This window comes from Phocoena phocoena, chromosome 11 (genome assembly GCF_963924675.1).
Source record: "Phocoena phocoena chromosome 11, mPhoPho1.1, whole genome shotgun sequence".
Taxonomy (NCBI): domain Eukaryota; kingdom Metazoa; phylum Chordata; class Mammalia; order Artiodactyla; family Phocoenidae; genus Phocoena; species Phocoena phocoena.
Window position 1 is genome coordinate 74,188,107 of NC_089229.1, and position 25,516 is coordinate 74,213,622.

Here is a 25,516-nt window from a genome sequence, read left to right on the forward strand (position 1 = left end):
TTGAGCCTCCCTGCCTCCCTCCTACTCTCCCTATCCCATCCCTCTAGGTGGTCACAAAGCATTGAGTTGATCTCCTCGTGCTATGCATCAGCTTCTCACTAGCCATCCATTTTACATGTGGTAGTGTATATATGTCAATGCTACTCTCTCACTTCATCCCAGCTTCCCTTCCCTCCCTGTGCCCTCCAATTCCTATTATGTACTTGCCCCTTCCTGTTGGGATTTTCCCTTTCTTATAGATTCTTAGTTCTTTCCATTTAGAGAAGACCGTTCAGCATTTCTTTTAGGGTATGCTTAGTATTGCTGAATTCTTTTAGTTTTTGCTTCTCTGAGAATTCTTTATCTCTCCTTCTTTTCTAAATGATAATCTTGTTGGGTAGAATATCCTAGGTTGCAGGCTTTTTCTTTTCAGGACTTTGACTATATTGTGCCACTCCCTCTTGGCCTGCCACGTTTCTGTAGAGAAATCAGCTGATTGCCTTATGGGGGTTCCCTTGTATATGAGTGCTTTTCTCTTGATTCCTTTATAATTCTCTATTTTAACTTTTTCAATTTTAATTATATGTCTTGGTATGGGTCTGTTTGGGTTCTTCTGGTTTGGGACCTTCTGGTTTGTGACCCTCTGTGGTTCCTGGACCTGGATATCTGTTTCCTTTAGGTTTGGGAAGTTTTCAGCCATAATTAATTCACATACATTTTTGATTGCTTTTGCTCTCTCTTCTCCTTCTGGAACCCCTATTATGTGTAGGTTGGCCTGTTTTATATTATTCCATAGATCTTGTATGTTGCTCTTGATTTTCTTCATTTGTCTATTTTCTGTTCTCATTGTGTGATTTCCATTATTCTGTCTTCCAAATCGCTTTAAAACTCTTCTGTGTCATTTAGTTGGCTATTCATTGCTTCTTATCTCAGAAATTGAAATATCTATTTTTGATTGAGTCATCTTTATAGTTTCTAGTTCCTTGTTAAAATGATCTTCCTTTACATCAATAATCTTTCTTAATTCAGTTAGCATTTTTATTACTAAGTTTTTGAACTCATTATCTGGTGGACTGATTATCTCTGTTTCATTGTTTTTTTCAGGGGTTTTCTTTTGCTGTTTCAATTGAGAGTAGTTTCTCTGACTTTTCATTTTACTTAACTTTCTCTGTCTCTGTGAATTTAGGAGAAACAGTTATCTATCATGGTCTTGAAAGGGTGATTTTATGTAGGAGCATCCCTGTGTAGACTGTGTGTGTTCAGTGCCTTTGGTGTGATGCCTGGTTTTATGGATGCCAGCCATGTCTTTCCTCAGGGTGTGCTGGCCACTGTTAACTCTATAGGATGTGTGGCTGGTGTTGGAGGATCTAGAGCCAGTGTAGCATGTGAGGTGGGACTTCTTCTCTGCTTCCTGTCACTGCCCTGTCAGAGGTGGGGTGTGCTCTTCAGTTGTTGGAGTAGAAGCCTTGAGGGTCAGGCTGGTCAGACTTTATTAACCTTGAGTGCCTGTCCTGTAACAAAGGAAGGGATTGCTGAAGCAAGTGAGGCCCATGCACTCACCCTCACCAAGGTCTGATGTGCTACGTAGACATCTGCAGCTCTGCTCAGATGGAACCCAAAGTCATGTCTCTTCTCTTATTGTGTTTTTCCTTGATCTAGTACAAGTCTATAGCATGGAGTGGGTGGATCTAGAGCATTTGCTGGGCTGGGGTTGGGCGTCAGGGCATTGTGGCTGCAGGAATTGAGGTGGCCATGCTGCTACCAGATATCTGGGCTGCCACTGTGGCAGTCTTCTCCCAGGACTTTTCTGCTAAAGATCCAGCGTGAAGCTGTGGCTTGGAATGGGTAAGGCCAGAGCACTGTCTTGGCTTGAAGAAGGACCACAGTGTGAGGGTTGTGGTGTCTCAGCAAGTGCTGACAGTGGCCATTGGTACCCCACTAGGACCACACCCTAGGCCCACAGTGGCTGCTGCCACCCCACCAGGACCACACCACACTACACCTAGGCCTCTGGGTTCTTTCTCCATAGCTAGACTGAGTCTTTTCTCAGGGCTGTCTCAGATCTCATGCCAAGCTGTGGTGTGGAATGAGCAGAGCTGGAGTTTTCTTCTCACTTGGATTGGGGAGTATGGCAAGGTCGTGGCCACCAATGTAAAGCCCTCTCTGCCCTGATCATTGGGCAGTCAGCACAGGTACACTCTTTGTGAGTAGAGTCTAGGCTTTTCTAGCTCTTCTATCTGTCCCAATGTTTCTTCCAGCAGCCAGGGGAGCTTGTCTCCTCCCTGAAGGACCCCAGGACTGGGATAGCCAATTTGTGGCTCGACCTGCTTGCTCCCCAAGTGAGAGTCCACCATGTGGACCTTCTCTTCCTTTCACATTCCTCTCAGGGCCAGAGGTCCCAACTTTATCCTTTTTTTCTTCCTACCTTGTTATGTGGAAATCTTTCTTATAGCTTTGGTTGTATAGGAGTTCTGCCAGTTTCCAGTTAGTTTTCCATGTGAATTGTTCCACATGTAAATGTATTTTTGGTGTGTTTGTGGGGGGTGGTGAGCTTCAGTCCTCCTATTCTTCTATCTTTATCTGCTCAGTAATGCCCTTTTTCTGCAGGGCCTGGCATGTGGTCTTGCTGCCTATTGTCCCTGTAGCCTTGCTTATTACCTTGTGATGCTGGTCTCTGCTGATTTACCAGGTCTTTGGGGGTTTGTCCTTGTTTTAGTTCTTTCCATTGGGTCAGTTATGTTCTTAAGTTACCTCCATAAAACATCTCCATACTTTCATTATAAATTTCCCTGTTTTGTGTCACTTACAACTAAATGAGTCTTAATTCATGCAGCTAATATTTATCTATGTCACAGGACATTCTTATTTATTTAATTTTCATGTCATTGCTTACTATTGAGGATGAACTTCATGTAATATGTTCAATGACTAACTGTATTGCTTCTCTTGTAAAATGTCTATTCACTTATGTAGCCCATTTTTCTTTTGAAGTATTTATATTTTTCTCATTAATTTAGAGAATGCTTTGTATATTTATAGCTTTAACATTTTATCTATCATCTATTATATATGTAACAATATGTTTTAACTTTTATTATTATACCATTTTTGAATAGACGTTTAAAATGAGTTCATTATCAAATAAGTTAATATTTTCTCTGAGCTTTGTGTAAAGCGTAGAAAGTATTCTTCATGCCAAGGTTTTAAAAATAGTATCTTACATTTTCTTCCATTTTTCCCTAATTGATTCTGTTTGGTATTATATTTTCTATAATTTACTTTAAAATATTTCAATAGAGGCAGTGTGATTTAGATGTTTGTGTTAGATTGTAGTGTTAAATCTGAAGTATCTTAATCAGTATCTTACATACTTAGGATGTGCTGTGTTAGTATTTGAAGTCTAACTGAGAGCCCACACTTAAGAAATGCCTACTCTGAAACTATTCTATGATTTTTATCCTTGATCAGCACCAGAGGGTTTTATAATTACTGTGTATGTCAGAAATGACTTTTTTTTTTTTACTAGTGATGTGTATGGTGATCAAATATGTGAATTGACCACTTTACACCACTAGATGATTATAATAAAAAAGACAGTAATAAGTACTAGAGAGGATATGGAGAAATTGGAACCTTCATACATTGTTGGTAGGAATGTAACATGGTGCAACTACTTTGAAAAATAGTTTGGCAGTTTCTCAAAATGTTAAAAAGTGTTATTATATGAGCCAGAAATTCCACTTCTAGGTATATATCCAAGAGAACTGAAATTCTATGTTCACACAAAAACCTATATGCAGATGTTTAAGGCAGCATTATGGATGATAGCCAAAAGTGGAAACAACCCAAATGTGTATCATTTAATGAACAAAATGGGATATATCCATACAATGGAATATTATTTGGATATAAAAAGTAAAGATACTGATACTTGCCATAACATGGATGAACCTTAAAAACATTATGCTAGGTAAAAGAAACTAGTCACTAAAGGCCATATATTGTGTAATTCCATTTATATGAAATATGCAGAATGGGCAAATGCATAGAGACAGAAAGTATATTGGTGGTTATCAAGGGTTGGAGGAGGTGGAATTGGGAGTGACTACTAATGGGTAAAGTTTTTGTGGGGGGTGGTATTGGTGGTGGTGAAAATGTTCTAAAATTAGATAGCGGTGATGATTGCATAACTCTTTGAATATACTATAAACCACTGAATTGTACATTTTTAAAGGGTGAATTGTATGGTCTGGGAATTATATCTGAGTAAAATTGTTATTAAAAATATATATATGCAGATTGGCTAGAAATATTGCACAAATGAACAGGGCATATGAACCTAGAGAATCCTGTGATTATGCCTTTTGGAGTGGTGCCCTAAACCTAGGGACTCCTTGGGTCATGGGCACAGAATGTTTAGAGGATTCTCAACCATGATTTGACCAGAGGCTAGATGAATCTTGTCAGCAGAAGATTGTCACATCTGCCTTAGGCTGCTGTTCTGAATGCCTGAAAGCACAGAGCGTTGGAACTTGATTAAACATAGAGCATATTGTGTGACTGTTTTGAGTCCCACTTATTAATGTATGTGCCTTTGGCAGAATTTGGTCTGAGACTTGCTTTCATGGTAACAGCATTTGGGAGTGAAGTGATAGTGTAAGAGAATTGCACAGCACTCACATACTTCAGCAGTTGAAGGCAACAGATAACTACCAAAAAGTCCAAAGTGGATAGGACAGTTGTTAACAATTGGTACTCAGGAATATTACTGACCTTTATGTATTCATCATGCCTCTAACCACTTTACTGAATTATCCTGTTAATTTTGAAAGATTTTATTAATTATCTTACTTTTTTCTGGGTACAAAATTAAATCTTTTGCACATAATGATAATTTTCCTCTTTCCTGTAGTGTGTCTTATTTTCATTTTATAATTTATTTGCTAGAGCTTGGAAAACAATGATGAGTGGTATGATAACACTGTTTGCAGTTCATTTCATTTTTTATTTTTTTTTATTTATTTTTTATTTTTTTAACATCTTTATTGGGGTATAATTGCTTTACAATGGTGTGTTAGTTTCTGATTTATAACAAAGTGAATCAGCTATACATATACATGTGCTCCCATGTGTCTTCCCTCTTGCGTCTCCCTCCCTCCCACTCTCCCCCTCCCACCCCTCCAGGCTGTCCCAAAGCCCCGAGCTTATATCCCTGTGCCTTGCGGCTGCTTCCCCCTAGCTATCTACCTTACTACGTTTGTTAGTGTGTATATGTCCATGACTCTCTCTCGCCCTGTCAAAACTCACCCTTCCCCCTCCCCATATCCTCAAGTCCGTTCTCCAGTAGGTCTGCGCCTCTATTCCTGTCTTATCCCTAGGTTCTTCATGACATTTTTTCCCCTTAAATTCCATATATATGTGTTAGCATACGGTATTTGTCTTTGTCTTTCTGACTTACTTCACTCTGTATGACAGACTCTAGGTCTATCCATCTCATTACAAATAGCTCAATTTCATTTCTTTTTAAGGCTGAGTAATATTCCATTGTGTATATGTGCCACATCTTCTTTATCCATTCGTCCGATGATGGGCGCTTAGGTTCTTTCCATCTGCGGGCTATTGTAAATAGAGCTGCAATGAACATTTTGGTACATGACTCTTTTTGAATTTTGGTTTTCTCAGGGTATATGCCCAGTAGTGGGATTGCTGGGTCATATGGTAATTCTATTTGTAGTTTTTTAAGGAACCTCCATACTGTTCTCCATAGTGGCTGAACCAATTCACATTCCCACCAGCAGTGCAAGAGTGTCCCCTTTTCTCCACACCCTCTCCAGCATTTATTGTTTCTAGATTTTTTGATGATGGCCATTCTGACTGGTGTGAGATGATATCTCATTGTAGTTTTGATTTGCATTTCTCTAATGATTAATGATGTTGAGCATTCTTTCATGTGTTTGTTGGCATTCTGTATATCTTCTTTGGAGAAATGTCTGTTTAGGTCTTCTGCCCATTTTTGGATGGGGTTGTTTGTTTTTTTGTTATTGAGCTGCATGAGCTGCTTGTAAATTTTGGAGATTAATCCTTTGTCAGTTGCTTCATTTGCAAATGTTTTCTCCCATTCTGAGGGTTGTCTTTTGATCTTGATTATGGTTTCCTTTGCTGTGCAAAAGCTTTGAAGTTTCATTAGGTCCCATTTGTTTATTTTTGTTTTTATTTCCATTACTCTAGGAGGTGGGTCAGAAAGGATCTTGCTGTGATTTATGTCATAGAGTGTTCTTCCTATGTTTTCTTCTAAGAGTTTGATAGTTTCTGGCCTTACATTTAGGTCTTTAATCCATTTTGAGCTTATTTTTGTGTATGGTGTTAGGGAGTGATCTAATCTCATACTTTTACATGTACCTGTCCAGTTTTCCCAGCACCATTTATTGAAGAGGCTGTCCTTTCTCCACTGTACATTCCTGCCTCCTTTATCAAAGATAAGGTGTCCATATGTGCGTGGGTTTATCTCTGGGCTTTCTATCCTGTTCCACTGATCTATCTTTCTGTTTTTGTGCCAGTACCATACTGTCTTGATTACTGTTGCTTTGTAGTATAGTCTGAAGTCAGGGAGCCTGATTCCTCCAGCTCCTTTTTTCGTTCTCAAGATTGCTTTGGCTATTCGGGGTCTTTTGTGTTTCCATACAAATTGCAAAATCTTTTGTTCTAGTTCTGTGAAAAATGTCAGTGGTAGTTTGATAGGGATTGCATTGAATCTGTAGATTGCTTTGGGTAGTAGAGTCATTTTCACAATGTTGATTCTTCCCATCCAAGAACATGGTATATCTCCATCTATTTGTATCATCTTTAATTTCTTTCATCAGTGTCTTATAATTTTCTGCATACAGGTCTTTCGTATCCTTAGGTAGGTTTATTCCTAGATATTTTATTCTTTTTGTTGCAATGGTAAATGGGAGTGTTTTCTTGATTTCACTTTCAGATTTTTCATCATTAGTATATAGGAATGCCAGAGATTTCTGTGCATTAATTTTGTATCCTGCTACTTTACCAAATTCATTGATTAGCTCTAGTAGTTTTCTGGTAGCATCTTTAGGATTCGCTATGTATAGTATCATGTCATCTGCAAACAGTGACAGCTTTACTTCTTCTTTTCCGATTTGGATTCCTTTTATTTCCTTTTCTTCTCTGATTGCTGTGGCTAAAACTTCCAAAACTATGTTGAATAAGAGTGGTGAGAGTGGGCAACCTTGTCTTGTTCCTGATCTTAGTGGAAATGCTTTCAGTTTTTCACCATTGAGGATGATGTTTGCTGTGGGCTTGTCATATATGGCCTTTATTATGTTGAGGAAAGTTCCCTCTATGCCTACTTTCTGGAGGGTTTTTATCATAAATGGGTGTTGAATTTTGTCAAAAGCTTTCTCTGCATCTATTGAGATGATCATATGGTTTTTCTCCATCAATTTGTTAATATGGTTTATCACATTGATAGATTTGCGTATATTGAAGAATCCTTGCATTCCTGGAATAAACCCCACTTGATCATGGTGTATGATCCTTTTAATGTGCTGTTGGATTCTGTTTGCTAGTATTTTGTTGAGGATTTTTGCATCTATGTTCATCAGTGATATTGGCCTGTAGTTTTCTTTCTTTGTGACATCCTTGTCTGGTTTTGGTATCAAGGTGATGGTGGCCTCGTAGAAGGAATTTGGGAGTGTTCCTCCCTCTGCTATATTTTGGAAGAGTTCGAGAAGGATAGGTGTTAGCTCTTCTCTAAACGTTTGATAGAATTCACCTGTGAAGCCATCTGGTCCTGGGCTTTTGTTTGTTGGAAGATTTTTAATCACAGTTTCAATTTCAGTGCTTGTGATTGGTCTGTTCATATTTTCTATTTCTTCCTGATTCAGTCTTGGCAGGTTGTGCATTTCTAAGAATTTGTCCATTTCTTCCAGATTGTCCATTTTATTGGCATAGAGTTGCTTGTAGTAATCTCTCATGATTTTTTTTATTTCTGCAGTGTCAGTTGTTATTTCTCCTTTCTCATTTCTAATTCTATTGATTTGAGTCTTCTCCCTTTTTTTCTTGATGAGTCTGGCTAGTGGTTTATCTATTTTGTTTATCTTCTCAAAGAACCAGCTTTTAGTTTTATTGATCTTTGCTATCGTTTCCTTCATTTCTTTTTCATTTATTTCTGATCTGATTTTTATGATTTCTTTCCTTCTGCTAGCTTTGGGGCTTTTTTGTTCTTCTTTCTCTAATTGCTTGAGGTGCAAGGTTAGGTTGTTTATTCGAGATGTTTCCTGCTTCTTAAGGTGGGCTTGTATTGCTATAAACTTCCCCCTTAGAACTGCTTTTGCTGCATCCCATAGGTTTTGGGTCGTTGTGTCTCCATTGTCATTTGTTTCTAGGTATTTTTTTATTTCCTCTTTGATTTCTTCAATGATCACTTCATTATTAAGTAGTGTATTGTTTAGCCTCCATGTGTTTGTATATTTTACAGATCTTTTCCTGTAATTGATATCTAGTCTCATGGCGTTGTGGTCAGAAAAGATACTTGATACAATTTCAATTTTCTTAAATTTACCAAGGCTTGATTTGTGACCCAAGATATGATCTATCCTGGAGAATGTTCCATGAGCACTTGAGAAAAATGTGTATTCTGTTGTTTTTGGATGGAGTGTCCTATAAATATCAATTAAGTCCATCTTGTTTAATGTATCATTTAAAGCTTGTGTTTCCTTATTTATTTTCATTTTGGATGATCTGTCCATGGGTGAAAGTGGGGTGTTAAAGTCCCCTACTATGAATGTGTTACTGTCAATTTCCCCTTTTATGGCTGTTAGTATTTGCCTTACGTACTGAGGTGCTCCTATGTTGGGTGCATAAATATTTACAATTGTTATATCTTCTTCTTGGATCGATCCCTTGATCATTATGTAGTGTCCTTCTTTATCCCTTTTAATAGTCCTTATTTTAAAGTCTATTTTGTCTGATATGAGAATTGCTACTCCAGCTTTCTTTTGGTTTCCATTTGCATGGAATATCTTTTTCCATCCCCTTACTTTCAGTCTGTATGTGTCTCTAGGTCTGAGGTGGGTCTCTTGTAGACAGCATATATAAGGGTCTTGTTTTTGTATCCATTCAGCCAATCTGTGTCTTTTGGTGGGAGCATTTAGTCCATTTACATTTAAGGTAATTATCGATATGTATGTTCCTATTCCCATTTTCTATATTGTTTTGGGTTCGTTATTATAGGTCGTTTCCTTCTTTTGCATTTCTTATCTAGAGAAGTTCCTTTAGCATTTGTTGTAAAGCTGGTTTGGTGGTGCTGAACTCTCTCAGCTTTTGCTTGTCTGTAAAGGTTTTAATTTCTCCATCAAATCTGAATGAGATCCTTGCTGGGTAGAGTAGTCTTGGTTGCAGGTTTTTCTCCTTCATCACTTTCAGTATGTCCTGCCACTCCCTTCTGGCTTGTAGGGTTTCTGCTGAGAGATCAGCTGTTAACCTTATGGGGATTCCCTTGTGTGTTGTTTTTCCCTTGCTGCTTTTAATATGCTTTCTTTGTATTTAATTTTTGACAGTTTGATTAATATGTGTCTTGGCGTATTTCTCCTTGTATTTATCCTGTATGGGACTCTCTGTGCTTCCTGGACTTGATTAACTATTTCCTTTCCCATATTAGGGAAGTTTTCAACTATAATCTCTTCAAATATTTTCTCAGTCACTTTCTTTTTTTCTTCTTCTTCTGGAACCCCTATAATTCGAATGTTGGTGCGTTTAATGTTGTCCCAGAGGTCTCTGAAACTGTCCTCAGTTCTTTTCATTCTTTTTTCTTTATTCTGCTCTGCAGTAGTTATTTCCACTACTTTATCTTCCAGGTCACTTATCCGTTCTTCTGCCTCAGTTATTCTGCTATTGATCCTATCTAGAGTACTTTTAATTTCATTTATTGCGTTGTTCATCGTTGCTTGTTTCAGCTTTAGTTCTTGTAGGTCCTTGTTAACTGTTTCTTGCATTTTGTCCATTCTACTTCCAAGATTTCGGATCATCCTTACTATCATTACTCTGAATTCTTTTTCAGGTAGATTGCCTATTTCCTCTTCATTTGTTAGGTCTGGTGGGTTTTTATCTTGCTCCTTCATCTGCTGTGTGTTTTTCTGTCTTCTCATTTTGCTTATCTTACTGTGTTTGGGGTCTCCTTTTTCAGGCTGCACGTTCGTAGTTCCCGTTGTTTTTGATGTCTGTCTCCAGTGGCTAAGGTTGTTTCAGCGGGTTGTGTAGGCTTCCTGGTGGAGGGGACTAGTGCCTGTGTTGTGCTGGATGAGGCTGGATCTTGTCTCTCTAGTGGGCAGGTTCACGTCTGGTGGTGTGTTTTGGGGTGTCTGTGGCCTTGTTATGATTTTAGGCAGCCTCTCTGCTAATGGGTGGGGTTGTGTTCCTGTTTTGCTAGTTGTTTGGCATAGGTTGTCCAGCACTGTGGCTTGCTGGTCGTTGAGTGAAGCTGGGTGCTGGTGTTAAGATGGAGGTCTCTGGGAGATTTCCACCGTTTAATATTATGTGGAGCTGGGAGGTCTCTTGTTGATCAGTGTCCTGAAGTTGGCTCTCCTACCTCAGAGGCAGAGCCCTGCCTCCTGGGCTGGAGCACCAAGAGCCTTTCATCCACACGGCTCAGAATAAAAGGGAGGAAAAGTAGAGAGAATTATTAGAAGTATGAGGAAAGAAAGAAGGAAAGGAGGAAAGGAAGGAAGGAAGAAAGAAGCAAAGAAGGAAAGAAAGGAGGGAGGGAGGGAGGAAGGAAGGAAGGAAGGAGGGAAAGAAGGAGAAAATGTAGAGAGAATTAGTAGAAATATGAGGAAAGAAAGAGGGAAAGGAGGAAAGGAAGGAAGGAAGAAAAGCAAAGAAGGAAAGAAAGGAGGGAGGGAGGGAGGGAGGGAGGAAGGAAGGAAAGAAGGAGGGAAAGGAGAAAATGTAGAGAGAATTAGTAGAAGTTTGAGGAAAGAGAGAAGGAAAGGAGGAAAGGAAGGAAGGAAGAAAGAAGCAAAGAAGAAAAGAAAGGAGGGAGGGAGGGAGGAAGGAAGGAAGGTAGGAGGGAAAGAAGGAGAAAATGTAGAGAGAATTAGTAGAAGTATGAGGAAAGAAAGAAGGAAAGGAGGAAAGGAAGGAAGGAAGAAAGAAGCAAAGAAGGAAAGAAAGGGAGGGAGGGGAGAAGGAAGGAAGGAAGGAGGGAAAGAAGGAGAAAATGTAGAGAGAATTAGTAGAAGTTTGAGGAAAGAAAGAAGGAAAGGAGGAAAGGAGGAAAGGAAGGAAGGAAGAAAGAAGCAAAGAAGGAAAGAAAGGAAGGAGGGAGGGAGGGAGGAAGGGAGGAAGGAAGGAGGGAAAGAAGGAAAAAAGACAGAAAGAAAGAAGATACAGTAAAAATAAAATAAGGTATAATATAGTTATTGTACTAAAAAATATTTAGAAAGAAAGAAAAAAACAAAAAGAACAGATAGAACCCTAGGACAAATGTTGGAAACAAAGCTATACAGAGAAAATCTTACACAGAAGCATACACATACGTGTTCACAAAGAGAGGCAAAGGGGGAAAAATCATAAATCCTGCTCCCAGAGACCACCTCCTCAACCTGGGGTGATTCGCTGTCTAAAGGAGGGAAGTAAGGAAGGAAAGAAAGAAAGAACGAAGGTAAAGTGCAATAAAGTTATTACAATTAAAATTAATTATTAAGAAAAAAAAATTTTTTTTTTAAAAAAACCATGGACGGATAGAGCCCTAGGACAAATGTTGGAAGCAAAGCTATACAGAGAAAATCTTACACAGAAGCATACACATACACGTTCACAAAGAGAGGCAAAGGGGGAAAAATCATAAATCCTGCTCCCAGAGACCACCTCCTCAACCTGGGGTGATTCGCTGTCTAAAAGAGGGAAGGAAGGAAGGAAAGAAAGAAAGAAAGAACGAAGGTAAAGTACAATAAAGTTATTACAATTAAAATTAATTATTAAGAAAAAAAATTTTTTTTAAAAAAACCATGGACGGATAGAGCCCTAGGACAAATGTTGGAAGCAAAGCTATACAGAGAAAATCTTACACAGAAGCATACACATACACGTTCACAAAGAGAGGCAAAGGGGGAAAAATCATAAATCCTGCTCCCAGAGACCACCTCCTCAATTTGGGGTGATTTGTTGTCTAAAGGAGGGAAGGAAGGAAGGAAAGAAAGAAAGAAAGAACGAAGGTAAAGTACAATAACGTTATTACAATTAAAATTAATTATTAAGAAAAAAAAATTTTTTTTAAAAAAAAACCATGGACGGATAGAGCCCTAGGACAAATGGTGAAAGCAAGAGTATACAGACAAGATCTCACACAGAAGCATACACGCACACATTCACAAAAAGAGGAAAAGGGAAAAAAATCACAGATCTCGCTCCTAAATTCCCCCTCTTCAATTTGGGATCACTCCCTGTCTATTCAGGTATTCCACAATGCAGGGCACATCAAGTTGATCGTGGAGCTTCAATCCGCCGCCTCCGCGGCTGCCGGGAGAGACCTCCCCCTCTCCTCCCTGCTCTCACAGCTCACAGGAGCTCAGCTTTGTACCCGGCCCTGCCCCTGCGCGCAGATCGCTGGAGGGCGTCTGTTTTTCTGCTCAGACAGGACGGGGTTAAAGGAGCCGCTGATTCCGGAGCTCCGGCTCACTCAGGCCGGGGGTTGGGGGATGGGGGAAGGAGGGGCACTGCGTGCGGGGCGGGCCTGCGGCGGCAGAGGCGGCGTGACGCTGCACCAGCCTGAGACCCGCCGTGCGTACTCCCGGGGAAGTTGTCCCTGGATCCCAGGAACCTGGCAGTGGCGGCCTGCACAGGCTCCGCGGAAGAGGGGCGCGGAGAGTGACCTGTGCTCGCACACAGCCCCCCTGGTGGCGGCAGCAGCAGCCCCAGCGTCTCCCACCCGTCTCTGGGGTCCGCGGTTTCAGCCGCGGCTCGCGCCCGTCTCTGGGGCTCGCGCTTCCCGCCGCGGCTCGCGCCCGACTCGGGGGCTCGCGCCCTCAGCCGCGGCTCGCGCCCGTCTCTGGGGTTCACGCTTTTAGCCGCGGCTCGCGCCCATCTCTGGAGTTCCTTTAAGCAGTGCTCTTAAACCCCTCTCCTCGCGCACCAGGAAACAAAGAGGGAAGAAAAAGTCTCTTGCCTCTTCGGCCGGTGCAGGCTTTTCCCCGAACTCCCTCCCGGCTAGTCGTGGCGCACCAACCCCTTCAGGCTATGCTCAAGCCGCCAACCCCAGTCCTCTCCCTGCGCTCCGTCCAAAACCGAAACCCGAGCCTCAGCTCGCAGCCCCGCCCGCCCCGGCGGGTGAGCAGACAAGCCTCTCGGGTTGGTGAGTGCCGGTCGGCACCGATCGTCTGTGCAGGAATCTCCCCGCTTTGCCCTCCACACCCGTCGCTTTGCACCACTCCGCGGTCCCGAAGCTCCCCCCTCTGCCTCCCGCAGTCTCCGCCCGCGGAGGGGCTTCCTAGTGTGTGGAAACTTTTCCTCCTTCACAGCTCCCTCCCACTGGTGCAGGTGCCGTCCTTATTCTTTTGTCTCTGTTTTTTCTTTTTTCTTTTGCCCTACCCAGGTACGTGGGGAGTTTCTTGCCTTTTGGGAGCTCTGAGGTCTTCTGCCAGCCTTCAGTAGGTGTTCTGTAGGAGTTGTTCCACGTGTAGATGTATTTCTGGTGTATCCGTGAGGAGGAAGGCGATCTCCACGTCTTACTCTTCCGCCATCTTCCCGCCGACTCTCCTCATTTCATTTTATACTTAATAATATGGACAAATAATCTAACCAATACAATAATTGAAAGTCAAAATCAAAATTATAAATTAGTCAAAAATTTACAAAAATGCACCTTAAGCATTTATTATTCTTGCAACTTTTTCCACATTATTTAACCTCTCTGAATTTTACTATCTCACCTGGAAAATGGATTTGGAAAATAATTGCTGCTTATTAGGATTATGGTGAAGATTAAATAAAATGATTTATTTAAAGTGCTCATACCATGTTCTTAGATTGGAAGAATCAACATTGTGAAAATGACTCTACTACCCAAAGCAATCTACAGATTCAATGCAATCCCTATCAAACTACGACTGGCATTTTCCACAGAACTAGAACAAAAAATTTCACAATTTGTATGGAAATACAAAAGACCCCAAATAGCCAAAGCATCTTGAGAAAGAAAAATGGAGGTGGAGGAATCAGGCTCCCGGACTTCAGACTATACTACATAGCTACAGTAATTAAGAGAGTATGGTACTGGCACAAAAACAGAAATATAGATCAATGGAACTGGATACAAAGCCCAGAGATAAACCTACGCACATATGGTCACCTTATCTTTGATAAAGGAGGCAAGAATATACAGTGGAGAAAAGACAGCCTCTTCAATAAGTGGTTCTTGGAAAACTGGACAGCTACATGTAAAACAATGAAATTAGAACACTCCCTAACACCATACACAAAAATAAACTCAAATGGATTAAAAACCTAAATGTAAGGCCAGAAACTATAAAACTCTTAGAGGAAAACATAGGCAGAACACTCTATGACATAAATCACAGCAAGATCGTTTTTGACCCACCTCCTAGAGAAATGGAAATAAAAACAAAAATAAACAAATAGGACCTAATGAAACTTCAAAGCTTTTGCCCAGCAAAGGAAACAATAAACAAGATGAAAAGATAACCCTCAGAATGGGAGAAAATATTTGCAAATGAAGCAATGGACAAAGGATTAATCTCCAAAATTTACAAGCAGCTCATGCAGCTCAATATCAAAAAAACAAATAACCCAATCCAAAAATGGGCACAAGACCTAAATAGACATTTCTCCAAAGAAGATATACAGATTGGTAACAAACACATGAAAGAATGCTCAACATCATTAATCATTAGAGAAATGCAAATCAAAAGTGCAATGAGATATCATTTCACACCGGTCAGAATGGCAATGTAGATCAAAAAATGTAGATCAAAAAATCTACAAACAATAAATGCTTGTGAGGGTGTGGAGAATAAGGAATCCTCTTGCACTGTTTGTGGGAATGTAAATTGATACAGCTACTATGGAGAACAGTATGGAGGTTCCTTAAAAATCTAAAAATAGAACTACCACATGACCCAGCAATCCCACTACTGGGCATATACCCTGAGAAAACCATAATTCAAAAAGTCATGTACCACAATGTTCATTGCAGCTCTCTTTACAATAGCCAGGGAATGGAAGCAACCTAAGTGTCCATCAACAGATGAATGGATAAAGAAGATGTGGCACATATATACAATGGAATATTACTCAGCCATAAAAAGAACTGAATTGAGTTATTTGGAGTCAGGTGGGTAGACCTAGAGTATGTCATACAGAGTGAAGTTAGTAAGCAAGAGAAAAACAAATACCGTATGCTAACAGACATATATGGAATCTAAAAACAACAAAAATGTGGTCATGAAGAACCTAGGGGCAAGACGGGAATAAAGACACAGACCTACTAGAGCATGGCCTTGAGGATACGAGGAGGGGAAAGGGTAAGCGGACAAAGTGAGAGCGTGGCATGGACATATATACACTACTAAATGTAAAATAGATAGCTAGTGGGAAGCAACTGCATAGCACAGGGAGATCAGCTCGGTTCTTCGTTACCACCTAGAGTGGTGGGATAGGGAGCGTGGGAGGGAGGGAGACGCAGGAGGGAAGAGATATGGGGATATGTGTATATGTATAACGGATTCACTTTGTTATAAAACAGAAACTAACACACCATTATAAAGCAATTATACTCCAATAAAGTTGTTGAAATAAATAAATAAAGTGCTCAGCACAAAAAAAAGAAGCAAGTGGTAGCATTAGCCGTGCCCCTATAAGAGGTATGGCCTGCCAGTTTTTAAGTACGGAGATTGCAAAATTTTGAATACAATTTTAAATATTAAAAAAAATAAAGTGCTCAGCACAGTGCCTGGCACCCAGCTAAGTAAATAAATAGTAAGTGAGGAATTTGTGACATAGGTTCATGTTGGGTATGATGGAGTAGATGGAGGGAATAATCATTTCTACCTTCTCGGGGGACACCAATGAGGAAAGGCTGAAAGAGGAATTCACATTTCCCAGCAGAAATGAGGTTGCTGAGGAAATTTTAGGGACAGGGTAAAATAATAGTACAGAAATATGAGGCAATTTTAGACTAAAGGACTGTAAAAAATCTGAAATGTCTGGAACAGAGTCTGTGATATGGAATATGGATAGAAGTGCAGCTAAGGATAAAGCCGGGATCAGAATGTGGCAGGTATGTAGTATTATTTTAAGGAGTTTGGAGTTTCTGTTGGTAATGGGTTTTATGCAGGGGAGCCATTTGGTCAGGTTTTACTGTAGAGAACTTTCTCTTGGAGACATCTTGGTGAATGAACTGGGAGACAGGAGGCAGGAAGACCAGTTAAGATCTAGCTCTAAGGTCTGGGATGCAGTTGGGACTTGGAAGCAGAAGCCAAGGTGGGGGAAGCATTAGCAGAAGGAGATGGAGGGGAAGGATGATTGGAGTCTTGCTTGGAAGAGAGATGGGTTGAACCCTGTTGCTGTATTAGTTTCCTGTAGCTGTTGTAACAAATTATCACAAACTTGTTGACTTAAAACCACAGAAATTTTTTCTTACAGTTCTGGAGGCCAGAAGTGTAAATAGAGTGTCACTTGGCTGAAACCAAGATGTTGGTAGGGCTGCTTTCCCTCTGGGGGTTCTGGTGGAGAAGCCATTCCTTGCTCTTTTCCAGCTTCTTGTGGCTGCTGGCATGCCTTGGCTTGTGGCTGCATCATTTGGGTCTTCAAGGCTAGAGCCCACACATCTCTCTCTGCTCTGTTCACATCACTCTGTGTCAAATCTCCCTCTGCCTTCTTCTTATTAGGATATGTGATTGATTGCATTTAGGGCCCACCCAGATAATCCAGGATAAACGCCTCATCACAGAATCAATAATTTAGTCACATCTGCACAGACCTTTTTTCCCCTAAATAAGGGTCACATTAATAGGACCCAGAGGTTAAGACCTGTTATGTTTGGGGGGCCATAATTCTGCCTTCCATTGTTGCCACTTACTGAGATAGGAAATAAAGAGGCTACAAGACTGCAGAAAATATAATGAAATTAGTTTTGTACATAAATTTTAGGTTTTTAAGAAGACTCATATTCTGTTCTCAGTTTCTTTTATCCTTCCCATTTTTAACACAAATGTTTCTCTTCTTTGGCTGAAATCAGGGATTGGGTTTTGTAAAAGCCATCTTTTTTTCTAAAAGCTTGTATCACCCTGAGTTAACCCTACATATTACTTCAAACCAAAGGGTTCTTCTGTTTACCTTAGCTCAGGCAAACAGAGCTCTGACATGTCAGATTGTGAAAAACCCTGAGTTTCCTTTAAGTAAATTTCAAGAATATCAATCATAGGTGAATACAGAAAAATTTTCACCATTAATTATCTTCCCCTCAAATTCTTTTAGTATATATACCAAATTCAACCCAGGCAAAGGTTGAAACTGTGTATTTTATTACTGACCTTTTCAGCTCAACAGTACTAATAAATACTTTAAAACAACCATTTTCAGCAAAAACTGAAAAATAAAGTTTATTTTATTACTAGTTTTCATTGAGTAATATATATCATACACGATAAAGTTCTACTTGTATGCTCAGGCTATGAAAGGTGGCTGGCTGCTGCTGAGCTGAAATTTTAGTCTATTTGTACAACTTCAAACCTGAATGTCTATTCTTATTTTCTTGAAAGCTGGTAAACTTGTTAAGTACTTTCCAATGATCCTACCCTTTAGAATTACTTGGTGTCTTAGATTCTAGCTAATTCTGGCTTTTTAGTAAGCTTCAGTTTCAAAATACTTGATTTGTTTCATTTCTAAAGTTTTACTTTTTCAGTACAGTGTTTCTATTTGCCATAGAAGTTTTAGGTTCAGGAAAATATTTTTTTCCTTAAATTTGCATGCTAAATTTCCAGCTATAATATTTGTTCAAAGAATAAAAATAATGCATAAATGAGTCATAGAGAATTAAATATTGCATTCAAGTGACTTCCAAAGATTCGATGAATTTCCTTTCAGTTGCTCAAAACAAGTCTTGATTTCCCTGTCATTATTTAAAAAACTCAGAAAACCATTTTGTGTGTTATATGCATTAAATATATTATATATATATATATATATATATATGCATGCCAAGAACTTCTTAATTCCAGTCCTTAAGACAATATAATGCCCAAGGTAAGGGCCCTAGACATGACCCAGTGACATGGGGCATGTTTATAATTTCCTCACTCAGGTTTTATTCAGTTAATGAGTTACTTATTAGGGCAAAGGTCTAATATGCCACCTTCCTCTTCTACTCTTTTTTCCATAATAAAACACCTCATCCTACCTGTAGTGAAAAAGGTGATGCTTTTGATTGGATACTAAAACCGTTCATTCGTACAGACTGTTGCTTATGTGCCAACTAGGTTCTGTGGTTGCCTAAGCAATATTTAGTAAAGACCTTGCAGGCGGTCAGTTGATCCTGAGACTAAGTTGGATAACAGGTAAATAAAAGTCCTCTAATAATTTCCTAAATTTTAATTAAACCCAGAGTCATTCTGTTTATAGATACAGAACAGTTCTCAGAGGCAGTTATATTTATGCAGAGACGTGGTTCTCTGTCCACATGTAGAAAATTTATGCTGGACTGTGTTTGTAAAATGATAAAGCATTGTTTGGTTCTATTCATAGGCTATATTTTTGTTCATATGGAAAATTAAATAGAGCAATTTTTTATTTGCCTCTATTTATAAGCTATATTTTTGTTCTTATTAAAAATTAAATAGAACAATTCCACTCAGGTACAGCAGTGGAGCCTCGTTACATGTTGTCTAAGTTCTGCTGGCCACAAGTAGCTTTTTGGAATTCACTTCATACCTTCAGTTTGAAGATTTATTCCCTAAAACAAATATATTGTGTGCTTTTTTAAAATTAGCACTTTAAAAATTCACAAATAGTAAAATTGTCTTTACTGTGAAACTATTAACTTTAGAATTCATAATATATACAAGTAGATTTTCTTTTTCAAAATGCATCTGTGTTAGGATAATAATATTTGCTTCCCTTTTAAAGGAATTAAAAAATTCAATATTTACTACACTAAGAACAATACTTATTAGCTTATTTCATTTACTGAGTTGGAAAGAATTAGGGGCAGGCCTACAACTTGTAGGTTAACTCACTTACAAATATCCTTTACCTTAATAGATGGTGTTGTTATGCTCATTTTACATGTGAATAATTAGAAGTTTTAGTTTTCCACTAATAAACTCTCATTATATAATTGTAACAGAAAAGGATACTTAACCTTAAAAAAAAGACAATTATTTCAAGATATACATTTGTTTAGACTGTTTTTGTTATATAGACATACCTATAAATTGTTTTTTTTCTAGTATATTTAAAAAAATAATTTGGTTAAGAGTTAACTATTGTACCTGATGTTTTTTATTTGTAGTTGAATTAATTTTACTCTATTTTACTCTTCCTTCTCCCCATAATAAACTGTTATTTTATATACCATCCAATATTGCTATTTATTTCTGAGTTTGTCCTCTTAGTAAAGTTCAGGCATCTTGAGATTTGAGAACATGTTTAATTAGTGCTTAGTTAGGTCTTGGGCATAGAATATTTTCTTGAAAAATACTTGCAGAATTGCTCTGAAGTTTAAATGGAATTGCAATTTTCCTGTTAGAGAAAGATAAGTCTGAGATGTCATTTTAAGAGGTTAACTGGCTGTTCAGTATGGGTCTTGGAATGCCGGTTGAGTATAAAAACTATAATGGTCAAGAAAACTGTAATATTCATCTTGGCCACTAAGCACAGTTCTGTGCTAATAACTATATGAGAAGCCATCTTAAAATTGGAAGGTGGCTTGTTGAGCATAAAATCAGAGTAAGCAGCGTTGTCGGATGCGCTAATTGACTATTGTCATCGAGGGAAGGTAGCTTGATGCATCTGTCTGTTTTAAGAGATTAATATCAATAACGATTGAATTATAAAGGGGGAAGTCAGGGAACCTTTTCTCCTGGATGGTCCTGGAAAGGTGTTACTAACTTCTTCCTTATCTACTCCTATTGCAGGCTTCATGCAAAATATGCCTCTTCCATTAACCTAGTACTTCTTCATACAGGTTAGAGTTTAATTGATTGCGCTTTAGCTTTAGTTATGATATTTCAATCATACTCTTAAGTCCAGACATTTTAATTGGAATTTGAGATGAGTGGTTACTAGAGCAAATCATGCAATTCACAGATTAAATTTTTGGTTAGGTTATTTCTTCAGGTAAGTTTTCTGACTAATGCACTGTATTTCTCCATAATTTCTTTTCAGGAATTTGCTCTCTTCCTTGTTTAGCTACATCAAGGTTTATAGAATAGAAAGACCTGTTCAGGATTTTTATAATGTTCAAGTTCAATATTCCATTATAAAATTGTAGGCATAATGTTAAAGGCATCCTAACTGGAGCAAAAGACAACCTCATGGAGGGAAGAGTAACCTTCCTATATAAAAGCTGGTGAGGGGTGGTGTGTGTGTGTGTTTTTAAAGTGCTTTATATAGAAAACAAAAATATTTTTCTGTGACTAAGTACAGTTATGTTTGGCCTCCTATCCTAGTTCTCTTTGTTCATAGCATAGGCGGCATCTCTCTTCACATTAGTCTATAAACAAGAATTTATTTTATGTCATACTCTAGTGGCTCAACGAGTAGGTATAATGGGAGGCCTTCTACATTTCCAACAGTCAGGAAAACAAGTTGTTTCTCCCTGACTTCTCAAGACAATGTAGCATTTTGTAAAGAACAGGGAAATCGGATTTAAAAGGTTGACTTCATTGGAATATTCTGTACTGGGCTGTGTGGTCTTATTCATTTACTCAGTTTCTCTGACCCTCAGCTTATTTTCTTTTTTTTATACAATAGCCTTCACAATAATACCTCTCTTTTAACTTAAGGTGAAAGTGCTTTGTTTCTAATGGGATATTAGGGAGGAAAAAATCTTGCATTCCTGTCATCAGTCCTAACTTCATGATGCATTTTGATAATCACTGGTCTTTTGCAGTGATTCTTATCATGTAAGAATATTTGCCTTTTACAAACTTTTAAAATCATATAACTTTGAGTATAGTAGTCTTCGGGGAATTAAATCTAGTCAGAGATAGTTTATTCTATTTTATTCATATGATCAAATTATATCTGAAATTTATTGTCAAATAGCAATGGGAAAGCTAAACTGCAAAGTTCAGGGACTAAGTTATGAAGAGCTTATGGAGTTTTTTCCCCCTCGTATTATAAAGGATCTAAGGTTTTTTGTTTGTTTTTGACCTTACCTACTGTATGTTATGGATCATAATCGCTAGAAGAAATAATGTGGCAAGTAAAGTCTATGATTAAGAATATTTATCTTTATTGTTGATAGAAATCCATTATTTTGTATTTATGGTTAAAGATTGTAAGGTTTTTATTTTTTTTAAGATAAATAAGGCACCGAAATCACATTATTTGCTTTTAAATGTGTATAACATAGTTTTTGAGTCCCAAGCACACTGCAATATTTGCACTGTCATCTCTCTTCGACTTTAGTGAACTCTGAAAGAAAGAGCTGAATTACATTTTTTAGGACACTTAATGAGCAAAACTAGACACATAGGAAAGGCTGGAGAATTTCCATGTGAGCGGAGAGCTACCTTTATAAATATATAACATAGTATATTCTCAAATGGAAATGTTTTAAATTTACTGTTTGCCAGTCATTGCTGGAGTCATAGTGTCTGCTTAGGGGACAGAAGGATTATTTTAATATGATTTCTGACTAGTGGTCTTTGACTTAATTCCAAATATAAACATGTCTGATAGTTTCTTTCTGGGAATATTTAAAGGCGTAATCCCATTTTTTTTTTTTTTTTTTTTTTTTTGTCTGTGCTGTTCTGTTGACTGTGTTTTTATTTTCTCAGTGTATAGTGAGTGATTCCATAGAAGGAGTAACTTTTAAGAACCTGAAATATGAAAGGCTATCAGGTTGATATGAAAAAAAGCCTTTCAAGTAACAAGCATGGTACAGATAAATGCACATGAGTGGTAGTCCTGGTGAAAGAATACAACAGGGTAAACATGAGATTTTTATTATAAGTATTAAACATAAAAATGTAATTTAACTATTATAAATTATTACCAATTAATGGAGGATGAATATGAAGCACAAATGTAACTTTTGGAACTTTCAAGTCATCATTCGTGTATATATATATTTATATTTATATAAATATTTTGGTATTATATTTATCTAACATTTTCTCTTTTATTCAACAGAAATCTTCTTGACAGAGACACATTTTCTAAATCTGATCCAAGTAAGTATCTATTACTTGCTTTTTTTTTTTTTTTTTTTCGGTACACGGGCCTCTCACTGTTGTGGCCTCTCCCGTTGCGAGCACAGGCTCCGGACGCGCAGGCTCAGCGGCCATGGCTCACGGGCCCAGCCGCTCCGCGGCATGTGGGATCTTCCCAGACCGGGGCACGAACCCGTGTCCCCTGCATTGGCAGGCGGGCTCTCAACCGCTGCGCCACCAGGGAAGCCCTATTACTTGCTTTTTGAAATAGTCTACTTATTTTACTTGATTTTTCAAAAAGTTGTTTGAAAATCATAGTTCTTATTTAAATATTTGTTTTGAAGCCTAGAAAGCAAGATGGAGTATAGTCTTAGGCCCTGCATTCTCATCTACCTGGGCAGTACTCTGGCAAAAGAGAGGGAATTGCTTAGCATTTTGAGAATAAGATGACAATGCAGATGACTGCAATGTAGGACAGTTCACTTTGAAATTAAACCTCATTGTATAGCCATATGGTAGAAATTATCTTTGAAAGACAACTGTAATGGGCCATAATTTTATGATCAAGTCAGAGTAATCATTTTCCTTTTTTTGTGAATAAATGCAGTATATAAAGGCATGTACAACCAAGTGAATTATATAATATCTTGAATGAGCTGAAGTTTTTGATTCCTAATTATATATATTGAAAATTGGAGATAAATTGTAAAATGAGACAGTTTAAATTAGAAAACAACAGAAATAATGTATAAATCAAATAGTGAGTCCAAATCTTGTAATATTTAGAAGCTGATATCCAGCAGCTCTCCATCTCTACAAATGTGTGAACCTGTGTGGTTTAACTACAGGAGAGAGGTTTTGTCAGTTGACAGAAGAATTCTTGAGGTAGTCACTGGAGAAAAGGCATTAAACTTTGTGGGTATTAAAAATTCCTGGGGCCCATTGACAAGTGGGTGGGATATTTTTATAAATTAATCTTTACCCCAAACTCTTAATCTCCCTTTTTTGCAACTTCCTTTTGTGGTTCATAGGATTTCTTACTTGTTTACAAACATTGAGGATAGGAGTTGCAAATATTAAATTTGGCATATGATTTGCTCCAGATATCCTGCCTATGATGGTTTTGAGCATTGTAAATATCCTAGGAAGAGCTTGACTTATGACTGGTAACATCCTGAAATATTTCAAACTGTTTAACCTTAGTTAAAAGATTTTTTTACCTATATCTGTAGCATAATGCAATTGAAGACATTAGCAAATAATTGTTATTTTTTTTGTGCCTAGCTCTATACATGCTAAGTTCTAAAGACCTGATATTGTTTCTTGCTTTTTTATAAAAAATTTTCATCATGTGATGATTTATTAGCAATTTTCATGCCAGAGTAAGGCTAGGAACTAATTTTAATATAGCTTTTGTACAGCTGAAAAATAAATTGGATACATTTATATCTGATATTTATAAAAAACGTTTAGATATATTTATTTTTTCATCTTTTGTAGTTTGTGTCTTGTATGTACAAGGAGTTGGAAATAAAGAATGGAGAGAGGTAAGAATTTGAATTAAAAAAATTGTGCTGGAAGACATGGTATAAGTTATAATGTGATCAAGATGATACTTTCCTGTTTTTAGTTATTTTAGTAATTTTCTTATAGATTTATTTATTTTTATTTATTTACTTTTGGCTGCATTGTGTCTTTGTTTCTGCTCGCAGGCTTTCTCTAGTTGTGGCGAGCAGGGACTACTCTTTGTTGTGGTGCGTGGGCTTCTCATTGTGGTGGCTTCTCTTGTTGTGGAGCACTGCCTCTAGGCATGCGGGCTTCTGTAGTTGTGGCACACAGGCTCAGTAGTTGTGGCTTGCAGGCTCTAGATCTCAGGCTCAGTATTGTGGCGCATGGGCTTAGTTGCTTCACGGTTTGTGGGATCTTCCCAGACAAGGGCTCAAACCCATGTCCCCTGCATTGGCAGGCAGATTCTCAACCTCTGCACCACCAGGGAAGTCCTTCAACCCAAAGATTGAATTTCTTTTTTATTTTATTTCATTTTAATTTGATGAAAGCAATCTTTGTGTTTTGTTCTTAATAATCCTTAATGTTTAGCTCATTTATGATCTTTCTGTGGAATAATCTAGCCTTGAATTTGTATTTTCCTCAGTCTTACATAAATTTAATGTGATCCAATTCTTACATAATTGAAGTTTGTGATTTTAGTCTCACTTTTTGAGGTCAACTGCTGATTTTATAAAATATTGCTTTAAAGCGTTTTAAAAGTGATATCAATTATCACCTGCTTTTTGACAGTTAATAACTTGTTATTTGAAAATAAAGTAGAAACTCAGTTTCCTAATACAAATACTTTGTGTAATGGAGTAAGAGCAAGGAGGCAGAATTACTTTTTTCATGGTTAATAATTTTATTTATTTATTTTTATTGCAGTATAGTTGATGTGTAATATGTTTCAGGTGTACAATATACTGATTCACAAATTTTAAGGGTTGTACTCCATTTATAGTTATTATAAAGTATTGGCTATATCCCCTGTGTTGTATAGTATATCTTTCTAGCTTGTTTTATACATAATAGTTTTTACCTCTTAGTCCCCTCCGCCTGTATTGCCCCTCCCCACTTTCCTCTCCCCATTGGGAACCACTAGTTTTGTTCTTTATATCTGTGAGTCTGTTTCCTTTTTGTTATACTCACTAGTTTGTTGTATTTTTTAGATTCCATGTATAAATAATATCATCCAATATTTGTCATTCTCTGTCTTATTTCACTTAGCATAATACCCTCCAAGTCCATTCATGTTGTTGCAAATGTAAAATTTCATTCTTTTTAATGGGTAATATGCCATTTTGTATATATGTGTGTGTGTGTGTATATATATATATTTATATCTCACATCTTCCAGTCCAAGAACATGGTATACCTTTCCATCTGTTTATGTCATCTTCAGTTTCTTTCATCAGCATCTTACAGTTTTTGGGATACAGGTCTTTTGCCTCCTCAGGTAGGTTTATTCCTAGTTATTTTATTCTTATTGATGCAATGATAAATGGGATTATCTTACTGGTATTTCATAGATAGTATACAGAAATGCAACAGATTTCTGTATATTTGTATCCTGCAAAGTT

The 25,516-nt window shown here is 38.0% G+C and overlaps 1 protein-coding gene across 1 annotated transcript in view; it reads left to right on the forward strand.

Moving 5' to 3' along the window:
* CPNE8 (copine 8) overlaps positions 1-25,516 on the forward strand; it is a 327,485-nt gene that overhangs the window by 43,970 nt on the left and 257,999 nt on the right. The window contains exons 2-3 of the mRNA XM_065888187.1: positions 22,369-22,409; positions 23,889-23,935. Coding sequence (XP_065744259.1) covers positions 22,369-22,409; positions 23,889-23,935 — 88 coding nt within the window. The remainder of the gene's footprint in view (positions 1-22,368; positions 22,410-23,888; positions 23,936-25,516) is intronic.